General features: G+C 44.5%; 3 protein-coding genes and 1 pseudogene across 7 annotated transcripts; 2 read left to right on the plus strand and 2 right to left on the minus strand.

Annotated features, from left to right (window-relative positions):
- Positions 1-209: 209 nt before the first annotated feature.
- On the plus strand, positions 210-9829 carry LOC120695782 (cyclin-C1-1-like). Of its 2 annotated transcripts, none has more exons than XM_039979012.1 (9): positions 210-353; positions 457-563; positions 1828-1867; positions 2381-2425; positions 7963-8084; positions 8184-8304; positions 8427-8471; positions 9166-9313; positions 9405-9829. In XM_039979012.1, exons 1-9 carry the CDS (start codon positions 322-324, stop codon positions 9522-9524), a joined length of 780 nt encoding a protein of 259 aa, XP_039834946.1. In that variant the 5' UTR covers positions 210-321; the 3' UTR covers positions 9525-9829. The 2 variants fall into 2 exon arrangements, with proteins under 2 accessions (XP_039834946.1, XP_039834947.1); XM_039979013.1 differs by having other exon boundaries at positions 266-353; positions 8190-8304.
- On the minus strand, positions 5227-7643 carry LOC120695784 (annotated as a pseudogene).
- A 224-nt stretch (positions 9830-10053) lies between the features above and the next one.
- LOC120695783 (E3 ubiquitin-protein ligase RNF4-like) lies at positions 10054-13452 on the minus strand. 2 transcript variants are annotated; one of them, XM_039979016.1, is made up of 6 exons: positions 13310-13452; positions 12630-12848; positions 12280-12349; positions 11772-11842; positions 11015-11225; positions 10054-10369 (listed from the first exon to the last, which is right to left on the minus strand). In XM_039979016.1, the coding sequence occupies exons 2-5, from the start codon at positions 12804-12806 to the stop codon at positions 11016-11018; spliced, it is 528 nt and encodes a 175-aa protein (XP_039834950.1). In that variant the 5' UTR covers positions 12807-12848; positions 13310-13452; the 3' UTR covers positions 10054-10369; position 11015. The 2 variants fall into 2 exon arrangements, with proteins under 2 accessions (XP_039834950.1, XP_039834948.1); XM_039979014.1 differs by having other exon boundaries at positions 12600-12848; positions 13310-13449.
- Positions 13453-13481: 29 nt separating this feature from the next.
- LOC120695781 lies at positions 13482-15628 on the plus strand. 3 transcript variants are annotated; one of them, XM_039979010.1, is made up of 4 exons: positions 13482-13748; positions 13851-13982; positions 14208-14606; positions 15236-15628. In XM_039979010.1, the coding sequence occupies exons 1-4, from the start codon at positions 13597-13599 to the stop codon at positions 15372-15374; spliced, it is 822 nt and encodes a 273-aa protein (XP_039834944.1). In that variant the 5' UTR covers positions 13482-13596; the 3' UTR covers positions 15375-15628. The 3 variants fall into 3 exon arrangements, with proteins under 3 accessions (XP_039834944.1, XP_039834943.1, XP_039834945.1); XM_039979011.1 differs by having other exon boundaries at positions 13543-13752; XM_039979009.1 differs by having other exon boundaries at positions 13482-13982.
- Positions 15629-15687: the final 59 nt, after the last annotated feature.

A 15687-nucleotide genomic window follows, 5' to 3' on the forward strand; every position in this document is an offset into this window, starting at 1 on the left:
TAGCGCGGCGGTAGCACCTACCGCCAGTTCATTCGGCGGGAGGTACCTCCCGCCGGATGAACCGGCGGCTGGGCGATATTTTTGTAAAAAAAAATCGGCATATATATTTGATAAATCGAAAAAAAATAAAAAATAAAAAAATTCCCGATTTTTGCTTCCGCAACCACCCAGTCGCCAACTCGCAATCTGGCTGAGAGAGAGCCGTGTCACTCACCGGCGGCCCCTCTCCGCATCCCCCCCCCCCCCCCCCCACACACACACACACCGATTCGGCCGCCGAGAGAGTCCCGTAGGCTCGCCGGGGTCGCGGTCCCAAGCAGGATGGCCGCCAACTTCTGGACGTCGTCGCACTGGTAAGCCTCCCGGCCCCGGCCCCTCCCCGTTCGCGCCTCCCGATTCGGCCCCGCGCGCGGCGAGCCGGGCGGCTGATTGATTGTTGTCTGCCGTGACGTGCAGCAAGCAGCTGCTGGACCCGGAGGATGTGGAGCAGGTGCCGGCGGCGGACCGGGAGCGGGGCATCACGCCGGAGGAGTTCCGCCTCGTCAAGATCCACATGTCCTTCCGTGAGCTCCTGCCCCCCCTCCCGCGCTTTTCCTTACCCCCTTGCTGTACAGGCTAGGGCTGGACGAAAAACTCGTAACTCGCTAGCTCACTCGACTCGCTCGTTAATAGCTCGGCTCGAGCTCGACTCGTTTTATAATGAGCCAGCTCGTTTTATAACAAGCCAGCTCTCGCGAGCCATAACAAGTCAAGTTAACATCCCTCGATAGCTCATCCCAGTCCAATTCTAAAATTGTAGACTTATCATCATGTGTAAACTGTGGAATTGTAGATCAATTGATGGACGAATTTATGTTCTATAGTGTTAAAATTATAAGTACTTTGTTTTTGTTGCTCACTTGTTTTTATAATCTCTCTATATGTGTTTTTATGATTTGACTCGCGAGCCAAACGAGCTGGCTCGAGCTTTTTAGCGAGCCGAGCCGAGCCAGTGTGCTAACGAGTCGAGCTATAACGAGCCGAGCTGGCTCGTTATCCAGCCCTAGTAACAGGCCGTAGCGTTTTCCTGGTGTGGGTTAGGTTCTGGCTGCTTAGTGCGACGCGCCCTGACTCGACTGCCTCTGGGACAATTTGTTGCGATTGGGGAATTTGCTGTGGTTAGCGTAAACGATCAGGTGTCCTTTAAGAACTGCAAAAGCTGCGCCGAGCTTAGCGTGCTCTGTTAAATGTTACCAATTGAGATGGTTTTATGAACATAGTCGTACTGAGTGTATAGCCCAATTCGATAATCAAACGCTCAGCTCTTTTTCTGCAACAGTTACAAATTGATTTTGGTGTATACGCAGTTGTAACCGTGATGCGTGTTGTATCATACAATTTTCTGCAACGCGATGGTTGACTGTTTGCCTACTCAAGGAGACAAGAGTGATGTTTTGCTCTTTGTTTCACTTTGGTTATTTCCGAGAATACAACTTCATGTCCTTTTTTTAATGATGTATCAGTTTTTGGTGATGATTAGTTTTGCAATCACATTATTTGTATAGGTGCTAAATTTGCAGAATTTTCACAATTGCAGTTCGTTTTGTTAGTGTAGCTGCGAAATTGGCACAATCATAGTTCATATTATTGGCATAGGTGTAAATTGAACTCTATTCTATTAGAGAAATCAGAAATCAAGTGCTCAATTTAGTTCTTGCCATCTGCAGCAGTCATAGACTCAATTATGAAGTATCTCACAGTTTCACCACAGGTTGATTAATTTACTTTTTCTGTTAAGGTCACTTACTCACTTGTGTGTCTTACAAAGTAAAGCATTTGATAATTCAGATATCTGGCGGCTGGCACAGCAGGTGAAAGTTAGGCAAAGGTTAGCCATTATTTGCATAACCCATGCTGTTCACTTGTTTTGTAGCTATAGATTTTATCTTTACTGGGAAATGTACCTGTATGCATTGATTTCTTACATATCAGGTATTATTCTGTACTTTAGATGCTAAAAAACAAATCATATAAATTTTTGTTGTGTTAAATAACACAACACAACCACTTGTCTTCTTTCAAAGCATTTAATTAGGGCTAGAGTGTGGAACCATTGCGATAAGTAGACTCTTGATATCCTCAATGGACAGACATTGTGCAACATATTCCCTTGAGGCTATGGACAAACTAACAAAACCGAGGGAATAACATCTTAAGAGAAAAATGAAACCTGTCAATATAATAATTTGCCCCATTAATGTTTATTGGTAATTTACATTGGACTGTAAAAGTGTCATTCAGTCAAAGGAGTTTATAACATGGCTTATGATATTCTGCCTCTAGATTTTTTAGATAACACTTGGTTCTTATGATCCTAAGTTGTTACTTGTTATTATTTCAGAGTTATAGCTACAGCAGTCACTTACTTCAGGCGTGTGTATACAAGGTATGCATCTTTATTTAATAAGGATAATCCACATGCATTTCTGTTTCCATGCATTCCATAGGTAGCATTTTTGAATGACTGCTGAATTATCTACTTAGAGGAAGGAAACACAGTATTATTCTCTAGAATTTAAGGTCAGGAAACAAGATACAAATTCCTATTGGGAATTAGGAAATACAGTGGAATCTTGTGATTGCAAGATTTTGAGAATCATCTAGTTTTGTACTGCTCACCTCTTACAATTCTATACTTAGAAGTACGAGAAAAAACATGTTTTGAAACTAACCTTCTGCAATCAACTAGTTGAATGCCCGTGCGTTGCTACGGGTGAAACAAATTCTATCTATGAGTGTCAATAATCTTCATTACATATTTATAACTACCATGACTTATGTGTTAGAGTATATTAGGCAACTCCAGATATGATAGTTTAGGATTTATGTAATCCCGTGATAGCCTTCCTTATCTCTAGGTGAGGTGTCTTGCCCTCCAAGCTTTGTACTCCTATATATACCGCCCAAGGGGCTCATTGCAATACAATCGACCACATTATACGCATCTTACCTTTCCTACATGGCATCAGACGCCTAGGTTACGAGATCCTAACCCTAGCCGCGCCGCCGCTTCCGCTGCACCCGCGCGCCCCTGGGGAGATCGAGACTGATCTCCGCTGGGGGCAGCGCCCTCCTAGGCACTGGGCCTGCATGCCTCCGCGTCGTCCTCCCTCTCGGCTCCGCATCCGGATCCGCCCGCCCCTCCCGCGCATCAGGCCAGGCGCCCCGACTCCTACCAGCGCCGCCGCACCGCTGCCATGAGCGCGAGTGCGTGGCTGCGGAGGACCACCGCGGGGACGCCAGGCCACTGCGCCATTGGGGCCGGCGGGCCACCGCACCGCCGATCGACGTCGCCGCCGGGCCGCAGCGCCCAGGGGCTTCGCCCCTCCCGCCTTCCATCGCCGGCTCTCTCCTCCGCACAGTCAAGACGGCGTCCCCTTTGTCCTCAGCGTCGCTTCTGCCGCCGCCTTGTGCGCGAGGATGCGGCTGCGAGGGCGGCCCGGGGGCCGCCGGTCCACCCCGCAGCTGGAGCAGAGGCCGCTCGGGTCTCGCCCCCTCTGTTTTTGCCCCTTCCTTTGTCCTCTGGCCAACAGGCGGATGAGGATAAGGTTTGGGGGGGCATTACTTGGTGCACCCGAGATTGTACCCGCAGGTTCGTCTTGATGCTGCTGCTGACAGTGTTACACGGATACTGGTACGAGTATCGGATACGATACGTATCGGATACGATACGTATCGGATACGATACGTATCGGATACGTGGATACGCACTTTCCCAAAAAACACTGATACGGGGATACGGCTAGAATAATTAATAATTATATATAATTATATAAATATCACATAGCTATTCAGCAAGTGAGATTTTACTCTTGAGTAACTTCCCCTATACTCAGATGTGCAATACTTGTATGTCCATATAACATTACCTCTATAATTAGTATTCTTTAAAAGCACAATTGATTCTACAAGGGGTTCTTCAGTTGCTGCTCATCTAGTTCTACAGTTCTATTGCAGCAAGTTCATCATTTTGTATCATCTCTTACTACCAAAACAACATTTGGGTGGGCTGATTACTGCTTTGGGCTGTATCCCATCTAGCCCAAAAGTATCGGATATGCGTATCCAAGCAAATACGTATCCGTTTTTTCAGGATACGGCTAGAAACGTATCCGAGGCGTATCCGGGGCGTATCCGTATCCGATACGTATCGGATACGGATACGCCACCTCCTAGGAGTATCCGCGTAACAGAGGCTGCTGATTTTCCCTTTTTCCGATTTAAGATCGGTTTGCGTCGCCCTGCCGTTCGTCTTCGATCCATCGTCGACCCTCCCGAAGGACGAGGTTGTTGTTGCGCCCTCTAGGCTGCAGCGACGACGTTCGTGATCATGCCAACCTACCGGTGTCGCCGCCTTTTCAGGCGGTGGCGCCACTCGCCGCCGGTCTTCGTCAAGCAGGCGCTCGATCCGCCTCCGCGCCTCCAGCCTTTCTCGCGCGGACATCGCCGCCGATGTTCCTGACGGAAGACGTCGTCGCCACCCCTGATCTGAGCGCGACACTTGCTGCAACCTGCGCCGTCGCCACCCCTGTCCTGAGCGTGACCTAAGTCGCAAACCGCGCCGTCTACCATCGTCATCCGTTGCACCGTCCTGCTGCTATCTTCGGCAAGAAGCTGCTGAGTTTGTGTACTCGAGCACCTCGACGACGCTTCGACCCGCGCCCCCTCCACGGCTTCGACCACGTCCACCTCGACTTCGGCTACTACGGCACTAAAGGGCTATCATCTGCATGAGTCTCCAATCAAAGCTTTCGCACCGGCGTTCCGACTGCAGGGGGGATACGTCTCCATTGTTCTCCAGTCTGACCGTTCGTGTTGCTACCGCTATGACTGCGGGGGGATGTTAGAGTATATTAGGCAACTCCAGATATGATAGTTTAGGATTTATGTAATCCCGTGATAGCCTTCCTTATCTCTAGGTGAGGTGTCTTGCCCTCCAAGCCTTGTACTCCTATATATACCGCCCAAGGGGCTCATTGCAATACAATCGACCACATTATACACCAATCCTACTTTCCTACATTATGTCCACCAAAAACCAAGAATGACACTCAACATAACTCTCAACTGGAACAGGCAAACAGCTAGGTGAAGAAACTAACACAAGCAGAGATCTGAATCAAGCATCCATCATCAGTCCATCACTAAGCTTATCCAATCATCGAGCTTACCTCTGTTCAAAGAGCATTAGAAAAATAACACAATATTGAAGTTTATCTTACTGCAAAACAAGATCCCTCCACAACGGACCATATAAATCAAGTACAATTGGGATCTAAAAAAGCAAAGATTAGCTGGTTAATACATGCAGCTATCCAGTTTCAAGAATTAAGCATGCCTTGATCACTGCAACATGAAAGAACCACTATATATATCTGTAATTGTTCCTGAGCAGTAGTAGTACTTTGTATTTGCAGCATAAATTATATATAGAGAAACAGACCAGATCTTGGTGTGGGACACTGAAACCTGCCGAGCTACTATCCCACGGTACAGAGATGCCATGAGACCACCAGCAGAGGAACCTTTTCCAGATGTATAGACTGCAATAGGAGCTGTCTTCTCTACAAATTTGAGGAACTGTCGAAAAATAGACATTCAATATCACTGAACTACATACGGACATTTGGTTTAAAATAACATCAAAAGAATCACAGGCATCAGTGTCAAATTACTAAACTGAATCATAATACCAATTCATATGATGCCAAACCACAGGTGTAACACAGATGTGAGTTTTATTGTCACTTTATTTTCACCATCAAAGTAAACTCTATGACAATATCAAACAAAACTTGCCTGTGATTTTGCTGTGAATGGATCACCCAGAAGCAAGACAAGAATGTCCCCTCAAATGTACACCATCTAGTAGCCTCTGTAGAAAGAGATTTAAAGTATAGCATGAGAACACTATCGATTGGTAAATGGAATTAGGATTGCTTCTCTGAACATATATCAGTCACTTGATAAGAACCTATACCTTCTTAGATCCCCCAAATAACAAGCATGTAATAGCTTCCTTGACATCAGAATGACCATAAATTGAGGGGCCAATCACTGAGCAAACCTTGGCATATGCATCTGGCTTCTGTTCTCAAATTGCTTTGCAATTACCTGAAGAGCTAAGGTATGTCCAAACAAATCTTCGCTGCTCCTCAATGTCGGAGAGTATAGAGAAAGTAAATGATACAGTAAGCATAAGTAAAAGAGCAAGATACAATTTAGAAATACACATGGTTATGAGTAAAACTAACCAGGATATTTTGCAAAGTCCAGGACATGAGGTGTTGATGTATGGTAATCAGCAGCCATCTCACAAAAGTGATTAGCAATGTAAAATGCAACAGGGTTAAAACTGGCATATTCATAGTTCTGCAGGATTTGATCAACAAAATAGCAGTCAGGTTCAGGAAGACATGGCTACCAACCAAGTTGCCCCCGCCCCTGGCAATCTAGCATTACTTAGCATACCAAATTGTTCATTTTTAGGATCTTTTTTTTTTCTACCAATCTGCCCCCCATTCCTAGAGTAACTGACTTGCTGGAAATTAATAGTTCTGCATCTTTTTACCATATAATTATGCAAGCAGGTACCACACCATGTTTAAATCAAGAATCAAAACACCTTGTGGATCCATTTAATCGTAACTTACAATCAAGGTGACTTGTCTGGTCTCTTCATATATCATAATATTCCCGTACTGCAGATCATTATGTTAAAATCCTACTGTCTGATTGACCCCCGACAGCGCCTTCTCCAGCAATGCAATCTCATCGCCAAGCTTATTCAGCTGAAATTGTTTGGACTCTTCCTCGGAACACCTGACACGAGCCTGCTCAAGCCACCTCCTGATTCAGACAACACCAAGCAAATCAACCTCTGATCAGCAATCACTCACATTTCTTGCAATGATAATAGAAGGTGACATAAAAAAATTGCATGCCTGAGCCTCTGCCACAGTGAGACATCCTTGGGTCCAGGCATGTGGAGATCGTGAAACTCCCTCAGCTTCTTGGCTATCAGCTCTGATATCTCCGGGTCGCGCAGATCGGCCGCAGATAGCATCTGGGTGCAAGCAATACGAGAATAAGATATCACCATGCCAACACAAATTCTGAAATTAACAATGGGGACGCGCGCCTACACTTGGCGTTGATGAACTCCTCCAAGCAGCCGTTGGCGAATCAGCCGAGGAGGCAGGTGCGACATGCACTCGAAGGTGCGGACTTCGTCGGCGCGGTCGAAGAAGATGTCGACACCCTGGCCATAGATGCGGTAGAGCATCTTGCGCGGGTCGCCCTCGCCGCCGGGTCAGGCGGAGTAGGATGCGGCGCGCGTCCTACGGGATGCGCTCGATGCTGGGGCTCTGCCGCACCACGGGTGCGGGGGCCGCGGCACCCCTGCGTGGCCACGGGTCGGCGGTTGCCATCGGGGGCGGAGGAGGGCGAGGAGGCGGCAGCGATCTGCGTAGGACAGAGAGGTAAGGGCGAGTCGTTTCGGTTTGCGCTCGATGGGGAGCGAGGGAAACGGGATTTGGGGTCGGCGGGGCGGAGGAGGTGGTGCCGAGCGTGCCGCACCGGTGCGCGAGAGCGGGGCGGCGGAGCGGTCCGCGCCGAGGGGAGCTGCCGGAGGAGGGGCGCTCGGCTGCGGAGAGGTGGCGAAGGAACCGACAGATGGGGGTGCGATTTTTTTTTAGCGTGGGCAGACTCACAGAGGAGCGGATTCATCCGAGAGGTAAACAGAACTTCGTTCTTTTTAGGTAGTAGGAGATAGCTGGACTCAAGGATTCACATTTAGTGCTCATCTCTTGAATTCCTGAACTTAAAGTATGGAAACCATATTTTCTTCTACTGGGACCTTGTGTTTTGTGGATGTATGTATTTGTAGTGTGAATTTTGTTCTAACATGGAATCTGTTACCAGAAAGAGCATGTCAGAGTATGATCCTCGTTTGGTTGCACCTACCTGTTTGTATTTGGCGTCAAAGGTGGAGGAGAGCACAGTGCAAGCACGTCTTCTTGTCTTTTACATAAAAAAGATGTGCGGTATGTCCTATTACCGTATCTGTGGACATAACATATTTAGTTGGAAAAACTGCACCAAACAACTGTTTCTCTCTCTCTCTCTCTCTCTCTCTCTCTAAGGTGCAGGTTCCGATGATAAGTATCGGTTTGAAATTAAGGATATTCTTGAAATGGAAATGAAGCTCCTGGAAGCACTTGACTATTATTTGGTTGTTTTTCATCCATACCGTCCTCTCTTACAGTAAGCTCACATTTCCAATGTCATTGCTTGTGTTTTCGTGCAACATGCCTTCTCCATATGTCCCTAGCTTTCAGTTCTTTGTTCTGGTGGAGTTTCATGTTGATGGATTTCCTTTTCTGCAGGTTATTGCAGGATGCTGGCATAACAGATCTGACGCAATTTGCCTGGTAAGCACTGCTTTTATGGAAGACATGATTCAGGTTCAGCAATTAAGGAATAAATGTTGAGGCAAATTGTATATTTGACACTAATCTAACCTCCTAACTTGAATCTATCATTATAAAAAGTCATATTGCAAATTCACCACCAAAAAGTGGTCTCAATGTCTTTCTTTTACCCTACTCCGTCTCTTTGACCAGAACCATTTTGTTTTGACTTTCGAGAGCAAAATAATTTATGAAACAAAATATAGCACTGAGGCAAAGATGTCCTTGACCAACCAACGTTTTTGTGGTGGAAGCTGGGTCCTTGTTAAATCATTTTATCTCATGTGTAATACTCCCTCTGGTCAGTTGTAGTTGACTTTTCATACAAGCAAACACTAGACCTACATGCAAGCTAAATTGTCGTCAAGTCAAATAAAGTTGATTTGAGGTAGTATTAGTGGTCTAAGACCAAGAGAACTACCCTAATTCCTTGCAGGATTTTTTGGCACATATATTGGTTTGAGTATTTATACTTTACCATGAAGTTTACACATCAGATTTTTCTTTCTTTTCCTTTTTAATTTTAGTGTGGCACAACACAGTGAAATAAATTGATTTATCTAGAATTGGTAGCACTACTTTCAGTATGATCTTCTTGTGGGTATATATTGTGTATGTATGCTCAGTCTTCAGCCAAACCTATTATCACATGTAGGGGCCTCGTGAATGATACGTACAAGATGGATCTTATTCTCATATACCCGCCCTATATGATTGCACTTGCCTGCATATACATCGCAAGTGCCCTTAAAGACAAGGACACAACTTCATGGTTTGAAGGACTCCGAGTCGACATGAACATTGTAAGCTTTTGCATTGATCATTTCCCATCCATTGATTCTGTTTCTATCTCACTAACTTCACCCATTATAATTTTTTATTGGTTACACTCAGGTTAAGAATATCTCAATGGAAATTCTGGATTTTTATGATACCTACAAGATCGATCCTCAGAGAGGCCTGCCAGACGATAAGATTAGCCCTGTGCTGAACAAGTTACCAGCAAAGTCTTAAGCTCCAGTTTCACTATTTGCCACCTACTTCAAACTAAGCATGAGCTACTAGTTAGCTCACACTTCCATGGCGGGAGTGCGCGTGCAAGTGCACGTCTTGTCTGTCACATATTGGTGAACTACCTCGTAGATTCACAAATTCAACTTAAGGCAAAATATCTGGAATGTCAAGTTCGAAAGCTCTAATTTGGTGGCCCATGGTAGTAGATGCTCTGTATGTGCTTGTACTCATCAATTGTTGACATCGTGACTTTTGATGTATCATACCGAACTCAGTAACATCTGCATATCTTTAACCATTTTACAGCTCAAAACCCCCCCTGTGTTCGCTTGCACAGGCCATTTCCCTAGAGGAATAATCCGGTAGCTTGGTGGTTAAGTTGTACACCTCCAGCACTCCAGCACAGGGGGCAACGCGTGCAGCATACACCGGGAACGGCACACCCCTATTGATTGGCTCAGTAGAAACATTATCCAGATATAAAACGCAATTTGAATGAATAGAGTACAACAAGAAGCAAAAACATCCATAAATGCTAAAGCTTGCGACTGACTATTATCATTTAAGATTGAAGCAAATCCCAGTTACACTGATCAACTAAGCCATTAACCTAATACATACAACACAACAACATCTCAAGTTGTAAGGTGCAATAAAATTCGAGTAAAAACTGAAGCTATCCACTTCCCTTGTCAGGAAGTGGTCGCAATGAGCTGATGAGCTCCTGGCGCTGCAGTTACATGATACAGGCTAGGGTGAAAACCATCAACTGTTCACCCTGGAAAAAACTTCTGATATTGCCCAGCCTTATAGTACCAGAAGTTTCTTTGACACAGCCAATGGACCTGTATTGGGCGATGATGAAGTTCAGCAATTTCCTCAAAAATTACTCCCGCAACATTCCAAATTATTGGTCATTTAGGCTTTTCTAGATACTCCCTCCTACTTTTATAAGGCGCACACGCATATCAAGATCTAGGGCCTGATTGGTTCGCTTCCAAAACGTTGGCATGCCAAAATGGCAAGCCCATAAGTTTTGGCACTAGTTTGGTTAAAAGCCAAAAAACCAGCCCACCTAACTAAATGCTATTCAAAACTTGCCAATATTTTGGTAGAAAAAATTGGCATGCCCACATTTTGGCGCGCCCATGTTTTGGCATGACAACATTTTGGTATGAAACCAAGTAGGCTCTCAAACTTTGCAATCTTTGACCAATAATTTGACTATTAATTTTTTATTTTTATAATGTAAACTTTATATGATTGGATTTGTAATTAAATATACTTTATCATAATTATAAATTTATAACCATAAGTGATATAATATATGATACTATGCCTTATAAAATTGGAAGGAGGGAGTACATAATATTTCCTATATGTATTTAGACATAGTGTATATCTAGTTGCAAAGCATAAGAAAAATTAAAACAATCTATAATTTGGAACGGAAGGAGCACGAGCCATCGGATAGGTTTAAAAGACTTCACCTTAACTAGCAGTGCTTGGAAGGTAAATCCGATGGATACTATTTGCTCTCAGGCCCTTCCTGCACGTTGGACATTTCTTCTGAACCTTGATGGCTTGCTTGATGCATGTGCTGCAGAAGATATGGCCACAAGATGTTGTGGAGGGATCCTCCATCTTATTCCAACATATTGGGCAGGTAAAAATTGGTTCCTTGGGAACCTCCTTATTTGACTGTCGGTAGAAATTCATAGTCAGAGCTCAGTGCAAAGCACAATGTAGAAACAATTAGTATGAAGACTGTTGTAAAAAAAAATAGTACGCAAGAATGAAATTCTTGAAATATACTGTAGCATATGTAATTAGCAAGCCAGTTAGCTGACCATCAACTGCATTACAGAACATAATGTGGCACTAGAAATATAGCAATGATAACAAACGTTTGATTTTCAAGGAATATTAAAATGCTGGTAACTGTCAGGAACAACCTGAAGTTCTGAACAGACCTATATCATGCCATAATAGATATGTAACTATGTTTAAGACTTGATTAGCAAGGAGAATGTTATATGAATTTAAAACAGGTAACTGTGACTCTCTTAGTCCAATCAAAGGACAACATACATGGATCCGCAACTCTTAAGGTTGCTGAAACTGTCAGTTAGGATTGAACATAAACCAGAAACCAGCAGTCATTTAATTAGCTGAAAAGTACCCAACTATAAATCTAGCTGACTTTAGAGCTGGAAAATGTTACTCCCATCAGATAAAATTAAATACCTGAAAGCTAGACCCTTCACCCTTTTTTTGAGAGAGGCAATGCACAGGTACAACCCTCTGGCGTTTGTTCCCTGTGGAGAAGACACATGCACATCGTCATCAAGAAACACCCCTCACTGAATATGATCACATGATTACAGATAAGAGTCTTAAATCACTGAGGGTATTGTGGAATCAAATATGTTTCAAGTAGATGTTCCAGAATAAACACACAAATATGTGCAATACGCAAGTCACTCGATTAAGAAGTTAGAAGTATGTCAATATGAGTCGGAACAGCCTATTGATGTGTCCTACTATTGAATTAATTAATCATAATGTGGTCTAATCAGAGACAAAGTCATCTTAGTGGCACATTGTAGTCATTAACCTCATATTGTTTATGGAAGAATCTAACAGAAGAATTGGTATTACCGTATTAGACTGATGAACAAATATAATTCCTCCTGTAATTCTGAATATTTAATAGGTGGATTAATTCTAAAAAGCACAATAATAGTAAACTAACCTTCCTGGACACCTTCCACCTCCAAGTCAACCACTGTTACTGGTCGCCTCCTGATTCTCCTGTTCCTCCTCTGCAGAATACGAGATGGTTCAATATAAGTGCTAGCCAATGGTTCATTATTTATAACAGGAAAAACAAGCATGAGAAAGAACCACAATAATAAAGAGTTCAATAAGGCCTAGTAAAAGGCGCGCTATATGCTCCTAAAAGACCTCTCTAATGAGCCATGACATAACATTGCTACATTAACAGTACAGATGACCTTATTAAAAAGTGTAGTATTTCTTTCAATTCAAAAGATAACGATGAGAGAATTATACTGGAGGGGGCACTCGTGAGGGCGATATTGCCTGCACTTCATCTTCAATTGCGTCCACATCAATAGGTGAGTTTTGTGCGCCAGCAACAGTAGCTGGTACTCCATGAGGGCTACCCACCACTGGGGAGCTTGCTTCCAAGTTCACCACTACTTTACCAGCTGTCCCATCTTGCGACTGTCTCCTCGGGGCACGCCTTGTACCGCTCATGCTATCTTTGATGCAGATACTCACCTAAACTCCAAAACGAACCTGAAATTCATGGGGATATGGTTTAGTACAATAAGACTAGCCCAGTGCTCTAAAATTCTTAACTTCACGACAAGACTAGACTGGGACACAAACCTAGGCACTCATCCAAACCTAACAACCGAATCCTCAACAAATAACAAAGAATAAAGCACTAACGACGGTAAAAGCCGCAGAATTGTACGCGGGATGATGGGAAATAAAATAGACGAACAAGACTACAACCCGAAATCACGATTCCCAGCAAAGATCTACCAAATCAACCAAGTTCAACGGTGGGGAAACTTTGCTAGAAATGAGCAAATTCCATCTAGAGTGGGGTACTCGCTCGGCGCTGCGATCGAATCAATAGTCTCTCCCTCCCAGCGGTTGCCTCCCCGAGTCAAGACCGATAGCCAATACAGATCCACACGACCCGAATCGATACGGAATCGTACGCATCGGGAGGGTCGAGAAATCCGCACCTAGTCGCCGAAACGAATCGAACCCAGCTCTGCGGCTTCGATCGAACGGAGGAGTTAGGAGCGGATGGGGAAACCGCAACGGCGCGCCCAAACTGGGGAGGAACAAAAGGGGGCGCGGCTTTCTTCTTCTGGGGCCCTCTCGTCGGCGTTTCATGCCATTGGGTCCTGACAGGTGGGGTCCCTCGCTATCCATGTGGGGCCTAGGGTTCAGTTAGAGTTAACTCTGAGTTCAACGAAGTGGGAATTTTTTTCGAAAGATTTTAGTGGGGGTAAAGTGAAAAGTAATCATGGCGGCGGCGGCTGCAACCGCTGGCGACCGCCGCAGAAGGAGCCGCGCTCCAGCGGGTGGCGCCGCGGCCGGAAACGATGATGGCGAGGAGCAGCATCTCAACCCCTTCCTGGACGCAACTCCATCCGCCTCCTCGAGGGTCCAGTTCAGGTGGGTGAGTGCTTTGCTGCGGTTGCTGCTCATGAGCAGTTGGTATTGGCTCCTTGCAAGTGTGACCCGCCCGCTCAATGTGTTCTGCGGCGGCGGGCGCAGGAACGTGGCCTCACGCGCGCGGTGGGTGGAAGAGGTCGGTGCTGCAGAGGTGGTGGAGAGCAAGGGCAAGCTGTGGCTGACCACCGGCGTCACCCGGGGTGGCAAGCTGTGCTACAACGTCGAGGAGATCGGGTACGCCACCTGTTCGATGAAATGCCGTAGCTGTGCAGCATAATCAGATTCCTCGTGGTATTTGATTGTACTGGCCCTTTAGTCATGATGCGTTTTTGCATCCAGCACGCCAAGCTTATCCTTCGGTGCTTGAACGTCTGAGCCATTTGTTAATAGATTATGCATACATTTCCATGTCATTGTTTTTCCTTTTCGAGTATTTGAGTTTCTGATGAAACTATGCAGGTTCTTGGTTGAAAGGGGTGCCTTGATTCTTCTCAATGACAAGGATGAAACGGTAGGAATAGAAGCCATTTATGAAAAGATTGCTGGAGGAAAATATGGGTGTTCCTGGGATTCCTTCCAAGCTTATAAGCACTTGAAATCGCTTGGTTATATTGTTGGACGACACGGTGTCCCCTGGACAATGAAGAATAGCGGTACTTGTGACACTACTGTTCCTCCCAGTGTGGTGCACACTGATCAGAGCTTCAATAGAATCGATGGCACCTGCAGTGACATAACCAAATTGCTGAAGGAAATGCACATTGATGGGATATCTCCATCCTTTGAAGTGTATTTGCCTAACAGCAAGTTCAAAAAGTCATCCCCAGGAGCCCCTAGCTTCCTCTTATATCTGTCAAGGTGATGTTCCTTTTACCCAGTCAATTACAGTTTCATCTTCAAATAGTTCGTCTTCTGAATTTTTTATGGTCTTCCAGTATTTTTGTTAGGCTGTACTTGAATTACTGAACCATTCTTCTGTAAATGTGAAAGTTTTTTTCTTCTTCCTGTGGCGCTTTCTATATGATTTTACTAATACCTTCTTGTTTGAAATGCATTTGAGTGCCCCTGGCACACATGGACCAAGTTTCATGGAGACCAAGGGAGTCTTGCATGGACATTAATTGATTTATTGCTCTAGTATATTTAATCCCAATTGCTATCTGTTAGCTACACATGGACCAAATGAATCAATAGCTCAGTCTCAAAGCTGATTGAATATTTTGTAATGCCTAAGTGGACTCTCACTTAATCACCAACTTTTATCTTATAGATAGATAGGAAAATAGCTGATTCGGAGCATGCAGTAGGCTAAGAGTGTGCAAAATTGTTAAGTGCTGATACACTGTTACGAAAGTGAAGGGAAAAAAAGAGAGGTCAAGATGACTTAATTTATAACATAATACTCTCATGTACTCTGTTGATCCATGTTTGTATCAGACTAAAGTCGTAAAGGAAAGACATTGACATTGTTTTTCAATTCGGTGCAGGAATAAGCCCCCCTCAAGGGTTGAATTGGAAATGGTGGAAAACAATTTTGGGACTGTTCCTCTGAAATATTGCCATGTGGATAATGGGCGGGTCAGTTTTCTTTCCTTCGACAAGGTCGCACTTCCAAGCTTGCCCTGATGGATAGCACATAGCAGGCATTTTGTTAGCACTCCTGTTGCCACTGATCTTTGTAACATACATAGAAATAGCGAGATCTTCATTCCATGAGATCTTTGCCTCAGCAATTATTCTTGTTTGAAGAATGGCTAGTTTTGTTTCTTAGATTACTGGCTGCCTTATAGTACATGAGATGTTCCATATTGAGCTGAATGGGTCTTGTTGAGACAGTGATTTATATATTTATGGACTATGTAAACCAGAATTTTCTTGCACAGGTCATCACAAATAGGATTGCTTTTGACGTGATTAATGAGTAGCACTTGCACAACTC

Source organism: Panicum virgatum, chromosome 2K (genome assembly GCF_016808335.1).
Source record: "Panicum virgatum strain AP13 chromosome 2K, P.virgatum_v5, whole genome shotgun sequence".
In the NCBI taxonomy this organism is placed as follows: Eukaryota; Viridiplantae; Streptophyta; class Magnoliopsida; order Poales; family Poaceae; genus Panicum; species Panicum virgatum.